Source organism: Petaurus breviceps, unplaced genomic scaffold (assembly GCF_028583685.1).
Source record: "Petaurus breviceps papuanus isolate PSGF00001 unplaced genomic scaffold, PetGlider_PUasm1.0 174, whole genome shotgun sequence".
Classification (NCBI taxonomy): domain Eukaryota; kingdom Metazoa; phylum Chordata; class Mammalia; order Diprotodontia; family Petauridae; genus Petaurus; species Petaurus breviceps.
Window position 1 is genome coordinate 69,384,822 of NW_027185761.1, and position 7,901 is coordinate 69,392,722.

Genomic DNA, 7,901 nt, shown 5'->3' on the forward strand with positions numbered 1-7,901 from the left:
GGAGGAGGAGGAGGAGGAGGAGGAGGAAGGGGAGGGAAGGGGAAAGAGGATGGCAGAGGGAAGGAGGAGGACTGTGACTGCCTCACTCCAGGATTATTCATCAAACCTTCCGCAGCACAGCAGCTCAATACAATACACTTAGTGCAGAGAAATTAAGGTTCTGGTCTTGAGGAAGCTAATTTAGACTTTATGGGGGAGGGATCAAGTACAGGATTCACCATAGCTCAGAGAAAGCACAAACAAACCTGTTGTCACAAACAGAAGGACAAAGGAGGATGCCCCCCTTTGCTTCTTCGGAGGAGTTCACTTTACTTTTTAAAATTTAACTTAATTTAACTTTTTTTTTCAACACATGCTCCTTGAATATGCCTCCCCCGGCTTTGACGGACACCAGCCTGGAAAGCATTAGCAGTGTAGCTTCCCAAGTGGGCTCCTCATTTTCCCGTCGGTTTGGAAAGCCACTGACCAAGCTCAGTGTAGAGCAGCTTCACCGCGCCCCATAGCGTGTGGGAGCACAGGGTAACTAATCCAGGCGGTGGGTGAAGTTCTCTGGGAAGAGGCCCTTGTAGCTGTCCAGGTCTCTGTACTGAAGCCAGTCTGATTCCTTCACGCCTGTGAGCCAGCCTGCATCCTGCAAGGAAAAGGACAAACCTCTCAGGGTCATTGTGCTGAACGCTGGAGGGGAGGAAGAAGAAAACAGGAATCTGGACATGGGAAGGACCCCAGAAACCAGCTAGGCCACCCCCTTCATCTATTCTAAGGTTAACTAGCAGCTCGGGAGGTTGAGTGAGCATCAGAGGCGAGATCCGATCCTGTGTCCTTTGACCTCAATCAGGGCTCTTCACACTGCATGTAGAGAAAGAGGGTGATAATGATGACCATGGAGAAGATGGAGGAGGAGGAGGAGCTGCAGGGCATGTAGACGTCATCTAGCTCAGCCTCCTCATAGTCCAGAGCAAGAAACGCAGAGATGTAAAGAGACTTGCCCACAGCAGGTATGGGGAAGAACTAGGGCTTTTCCAATGCCAAATCCCAAGCTGTTTCCATTAGAACAAACATTGAAGGAGGAAAAGGAAGAGGAGGAGGCAGAGGAAGATTCCCTCCCATGCATACAGTGGTTTTGTATTAAAACATCGATCCAACAAACATGTTTAAATTCCCTTTGATGTGCTGAGCCCTGCACTAGGTTCTGGGGATACAAAGGCAGAGACCAAAGCATCCCCACTCTTACGGTACTTGCGTTCTTCTGTGCATTTAAGTAAACCCAAGGATCTACCCAGAGCCAGTTCTCCTGGACCCAGCAAGGCAGACAGTATGATGTTGGACTTCACCTCAGTGCCTGGCACATCCTAAGTGACTAATACATTCCTGCTGACTTGGCTCGTCATAAAGCACTATTTCACAAGCTGATTGCTTCTCTTATAAGACTGAGAGATCTGACCCCAAACAGACCATCTTTCCTAATAAAGAAATAATTAATAACTTAAATAGCTGAGAAATATTCAGCATTCATGGTTCAGCTGTACCAATAGAAAAAAATGCAATACTACCAAAGTTAATCAGTACTTTTATACTGTATCAGTCTTATTACTAGAGGGATGCTTTATAGAACTTGATAAAATAATGACAAATTCTTTTGGAAAAGCAAAAACGCTAGAATATCAAGGGAAATTATGAAAAGAGGTAAGAGATGGAGGGGAGGAGCACTTCCAGAATACAAACTATCTTATAAAGCAGCAGTTATCAAAACTTTCTGGTCTTGGTTAAAATAGAGGTAGCTCCATGGAACAGACCAGACAAGGGAGAGTCCGAATGAAGGGATTGGAAAGACAACCTTAATGGTCCCTTCTAGTTCTAAACCCTGTAGTGTAGAATGGCTTATTGGAAAAACTCCTGGATACAGGTTCAAAGGACTTTGGGGGATTGAGAACGATTTAGTCTGTGGAAGATGAATGTGAACCTGGGAGGAGAGATTTATCTCCTGGGCAACGTTGATTTCCATTAATCCCAGAAGGAAGGTGATCCAGGGCTTGCAGGGGAGTGGATATAATCCATGTCTGTGCCCCCACACAGTCCAGGCACATTAGAAGTGAGTACACACACAGCTTCATTCATTTGTATTTCTGGTATTCTGTATATAAATAGATGACACCCAACAAGCAAGAAAAACAAGCCTTTAGACAGGTGAATTTTGAAGAAGGGAAGCATGGAGATAAAAAGACTAAATAAAATAAGTGATAATATCCTAGTTGATGAGAAAAAAACATCTTCCTGGAAATTATGATGTTATCCATACAAAGGGCAAATATGTGTTTCAAATAATGGATGATAGGGGAATGCATTCTGACCACTTGGTCTAAGCATCTAAAAGGTCCGTTTTTTTCCTCCCGTGCCCATGTGTAATTCCACCAACGCTCACGGGAAGGACAAAAACCCAACTGGGATACAGAAGAGGAATAACAAACAAAAGAAGGTGGTCAAGGCTAAAGAGTTTTCTTAAAGGACCCAAATGAGGAAAAGTGAGGTCTGGCATAAAGATGTTTTCAATAGCTTCCCATCAATAAGTACTCTTAAGTGGCTTATGGTGGGAAGACAGGAGAAGCATTAGCTAACATTGCTTACTCATCTGGGAAGGCCATGGGAAAGTAAATACACTCTGAGTAAGATCAAAGAAGTTCTTGGGTCATTTAGTACAATTGGACATGTCTCTTTCCCATATCACTGCATGTGGGAATGGGGTTTATCCACTATTTCAACGGTTTCTTTTAAAAGCACTCAAAAACATTTTGGGAATGTTTTTTTTTTTCTCTTGAATCAGTCTCAGGATTTTTGAGAGCCAGGATGTTTTTGTTCATTTTCTTTGAATCCCCAGCACTCACACCAGGACCTGGAACACAGTTAAGGACTTAATAAATATGTTTTTGATGGAATACTTATCTTTGTATGATGGGTACAGGGCCTAGCATACAGTAGGTGCTTAACAAGTGCTTATTGTTCAGTTGAGTGATGCAAGGAAGCTGGTAGGAGAGCACTGAACTCCCAGAGAATATCACTTAAAAAAATGGAATTCTGGGCTCATCTTGGAGCACCACAGCAGGGCAAATGGGCAAAAGAAGATTTTTTTTTAAAGCTATTGGGGTTAAGTGACTTGCTCAAGGTTACACAGCCAGGTGTTTCTGGGTGGGTGCTAAGTGTCTGAGCCCGGATTCGATCTCAGGTCATCCTGACACTGGGGCCGGTGCTCTTACTCGCTGTGCTACCTGGCCGCCCCAAAAGAAGATTTTTAAAGGAAACTTTCAGGGATATTTTGGAGTCTAAAGACTTCACAGTTCAAAAATGATAATGGCACTGGCCTGATGGGGCATCCGAATACCCCAAAGCTGGGCTTGGGAATTAAAATGAAGAAGAAAGGGGAAATCGAAATGTTTTCCCTTTGGATTCTGGGTCACAAGGTGGAATAGGTGTGTCAAGACAAGGCTTCCTTCCCATCCCTTACCACTGCCCAGATCATTACTCCTTGGAAGACCAGACAAAGAACATGGGAGAGAAGAGGAGAGGGAACGGGATCATGAGAAGGGGACAAAAAGTGTTTTTCCTTTTTTGACTTCTTTGGAGACCTCAGACTGACTTTTGGGGGCTAAGACAGAAGGGGGCCTGGCAGACCTTGGGAATTCCACATGGACGATGTCTGCTTGTTTGAATGCTCTATTACAGAGAAGATTCAATGGTCTGAAAGAAGAACAGGACCCAGCAGAATGTGAGCTCCTTGAGGGCAGGGGCTATATTTTTCTTCAAAGGGTTATACATACATTTAAAGGTAGAAGGGGACCTTCAAGGTCATCCAACTCTCTCATTTTAGAGATGAAGAAACAAGCCCAAAGAGAGAGAATCATTGATTTGTCCAAGTTTACCCTGCTAGCAGTGGCAGAACTGGGACCTCTGCACCTTAAGTGCTTAGCACAGTGCCTTGCACCCATCACCTGCTTAAAGCATGTGTCGTTCAGTCCTTCAGTCATGTCCAACTCTTTATGGTTCCATGGATCAGGCCTTTCTGTCTTCCACTGTCTCTTGCAATCTGTCCAATTTCATGTTCATTGCTTCCTTGACACTATTTATCCATCTCATCCTCTTCCATCCCCCTCTCCTTTACCTTCAATCCTGCCCAACATCAGGGGCTTTTCCAATGAGTCCCATCCTGTCATTATATGGACAAAGTATTTCAGCACCAGCTTCCACGGAATACCTGAATTAGTTTCTTTAAGCACTGACTGATTTGATCTCCTTGCTGTCCAAGAGACTCTCCAAAGTCTTCTCTAGTGTCACAACCCAAAAGCATCGATTCTGTGGTGCTCAGCTTTCCTTCTTGTCCAACTCTCACAGCCATACATCACTACTGGAAAAACCATGGCTTTAACTCTATGGACCTTTGTCAGCAAGGTGACATCTCTGCTTTTTAGTCTGCTGTCCAGATTTACCCTAGATTTCCTTCCAAGGAGCAAGCGTCTTTCAGTTTCATGGTTGCAGTTGCTGTGTGCAGTGATCTTAGTCCAACAATATAAAATCTAACTCTCGTTCTATTTCTTCTCCCTCTAGTTGCCAGGAAGGGATTGGACTAGTTGACAAGACCTTAGTGTTTTTGATGTTAAGCTTCAAGCCAGCGTTTACTCTGTTCTTTCCCCCTCATCAAGAGGCTTCCTAATTTCTCTTCACTCTCTTCCATCAGAGTGATACCATCTGCACATCTGACTTTGCTGGTATTTCTCGCGGTCACCTTAATTCCATCATACTTGCTAATTTAAAGAGCTGAAGTCTGTAATACATCTGAGATAGGCACAGGCTGGATAACTGAGAGAGCAGTTCAAAGAGGAAGCAAAGGGAGATGCTGAAAAGCAGAGCAATTTCTAAGACATTGGGAGGCAATGGAAGAGGGAAGAACCAGAGGATCTGGGTTCAAATCCTGACTCCCTCAATTATTAGCCAAGGAACCTAAGCCAAATTACTTCATTTCTTGGGCCCCCAGTTTCCTCAACTTTCACATGAGAGACTTGGTCTGGATGGTCTCTGAGGTCCCTTAGGATGCTAAGTCTATGCGTTTAGGACCCCCAGTGGTCACCTAATGCAGCAAACACAAGTCAAAATGGTCACGTATGGAATCCCGGGATCTCTAAGCAGGAAGGATTCTCTAAGGTCAGACCATCTAGCCCAATATTTAAACAGGTTCTTCTGCAGGATTCCTGAAATATGGCCATCCAGTCTCCACCAGAGAACTTCCCAAATCCTTCCTAAGACAGTCCATTGCACTTCTGCACAGTCTTAATGAGTAGGAAGGGTTTTCCTCTGTGGGGGAGCCAGAGCCTGGCTTTCTGCCATGTCTACCCATTGCTCCCACTTCCACCCTCTGAAGCCAACCTCTGTGTTGGAAGACAACAGAAAGAGACCTGAGGTCTCTCATTCAGTCCAGCCTATCACCTTCCAGAGGACAAATGGATGAACTATCCAGGACAGGCTTATATCTAGTCCCTGCACGAAAATATCCAAGGATGGAAAAGAGCCATAACCACAGAAGGAGGATTGGAAAACTGGACAAAGGCACCAAGGTGTCCAGCCCTAGGCTTTACCTGCTCAGCCTCTGCTTCTGCTGGGATCACCAGGACCACATCGCCCCGCTTCAGGTTAAGCTCATCGGAATTAGCTGCCTCAAAATCATGGAGCGCTTCCACCTGAAAAGATGACATGAAAACCATCAGGCCATCTCAGAAAAGAAAGACAGAAAGGTAAAACCAAACCTTCCTGAGTGCATTCTTTGGGTCTGGGAAGTTCACAGTCAATAGAATCAGGAAAGCTTGGGTTCCAATCCTGCCTCTGACTCTTGGGAGCTGGGTGACCCTGGGCAAATTTCTGAGCCTCAGTCTCTTCATCTATAAAATGGGTATAGCAATACCTATAGGGCCTTCTTTCCTGTGTCTCTGTAATCCATGTGGCTTTCAAAGTGCTATTTAAAACAAACACAAGATTGAAGACCACCCCCCAGTAAAGTGCAGTTCATAGAGGAGACAGCCAACAAAACCCTGGCCCTGAGTTGGGGCAGTTTGAATGATCAGGGTTTGTTGACTATCTAAAGGTCACTTCAGCTTTATAGTTAGCATGAACTTCACTTATTAAAGCCACGTTTCTTAAAATCATAATTCAAGCCATCATTTTTGGTCAGTGACTTACTTTATATAGTCTAAGATACTTCGCCTTCATATACTAGATTAGAAGCTGCATGAGGGCATGGACTCTGACTTAGCTACACTCTGTCCTTCAACCCTAGTACATAATAATAATTTTCAAAATAAACACCAACATAATTTTGAGTGTTAGGGACCCTGCATTTCAACCCAATTTCTGTTCTGTGGCTGCAGGCAAGTCAATTCCCAGACTGGATCCAGTTATCTTATGTGTAAAATGAAAGGGTTCAACTTTTTAGTTTAGGCAGTTAGGTGATGTGGTAGACTTGGGCTTGGAGTCAGGAAGATGTGAGTTCTAATCCTGCTCCAGATGCTAATTAGCTTTGTGATTCTGGACAAGTCCCTTAATTACTCTCAGCCTCAGTCTCCTCACCTGTAAAATGAGAGAGTTGGATCAATGGCCTTTAAGATCCCTTTAAACTATGGTAGATCCTAAGATCCTCTCTGAAGTCATTCATTCATTCATCAATTAATTAATTATGTTAGGCACGGTAGATTTAAAAAGGCCCTGCCCTCAAGAAGCTCTAGGTAGAAATAATAGATATAGAAATAAGTAGCAATAAATATATAGGAAGAACATTTAAGATAATTTGGGGGCTAGAGGGGATAGACCTGATAGGTGAAGACGTCAGGAAAAGGGGGCAGCATGTAGGACAGGGCAGCTTAGCAGAGCCTCGAAGGAAGTTAGGGATTTTGAGAGACAGAAGAGGAAAGGAAGGAAGGAACCCTAGGCCTGAGGACCATCCAAGTCACTTTTGAACTGAGGTGGGGGCAGCAGGTGCTGAGGACCAGGGCCATGCTCCTGGTGTCCATGGGCCCTTAGAAAAGAATGCTGTCATTGGATCCCACTCAAAACGGATTTGTGTTGGGGAGGCAGTCACCCCACCTTGTAGAGGAAGCCTGGAGGGACTTGGGCGGCTTCACTGCTGGATGGGAAGGGAGAGGCCCCGCCAGGAGCTGGGGGCTGAGCATCATCCTCCAGTGTCTTCTGGTCATTGGCCAGCACCGAGGTCTCACTGGAATCGCGCTGGGAAGACGTGTCTTCTCTTGTCTCTCTGACCTCTCCAGCCATGCCGAGCTCAGCTTCCTGCTCATCCTCCCCTTCATGGTTGGATGCTGGCTCAATGACAACTGAAGGGATGATTTTCTCCTGAAGAAGAAAAAAATTCTTAGAAACTCCCAAGCCTTCATTTAACTAGGAAAAAAAAAACATCCAATTCAGCAAACATTTCTATTGAATCTCTAGGATTCAAGGAGGAGCCTCAGAGGCCACTGATTTTACCTTTACTTTGGGCTAGAATTCCCTCTTCAGTATCTTCAAGCAGAGTCTTCCCCTGAAGACCTTCAGGGACGGTGGGCCATGACCTTCAGAGAAGGTCCGTTCCACTCAGGGAGAGCCGAGCTCACTGATTCTTTTCCACAGAGTTGGAATCAACCTCTACAACTTCTAGCTCTGCCCTAAGCTAAGAAGAATAACACCAATCCCTCTTCCAAATGATAGACCCTCACATTCTTAAAGTCAGTTATCATGGCCAACTTAAGTCTCCCTTTCTCTCCCGAAGAAAGAAAATAATTGGTTTAGATCAAAGGTGAGTGATCCTTCCTTCTTTCCTTCCTTCCTTCTTTCCTTCCTTCCTTCCTTCCTTCCTTCCTTCCTTCCTTCCTTCCTTC

General features: G+C 44.7%; 1 protein-coding gene across 2 annotated transcripts in view; it reads right to left on the minus strand.

Annotated features, from left to right (window-relative positions):
- Positions 1-9: 9 nt before the first annotated feature.
- AMPH (amphiphysin) overlaps positions 10-7,901 on the minus strand; it is a 188,166-nt gene continuing 180,274 nt past the window's right edge. For both annotated transcript variants that reach the window (XM_069084385.1, XM_069084384.1), the window contains 3 exons: positions 7,117-7,380; positions 5,619-5,720; positions 10-631 (listed from right to left, as the gene is read on the minus strand). In XM_069084385.1, coding sequence (XP_068940486.1) covers positions 524-631; positions 5,619-5,720; positions 7,117-7,380 — 474 coding nt within the window. In that variant the 3' untranslated portion in view covers positions 10-523. The remainder of the gene's footprint in view (positions 632-5,618; positions 5,721-7,116; positions 7,381-7,901) is intronic.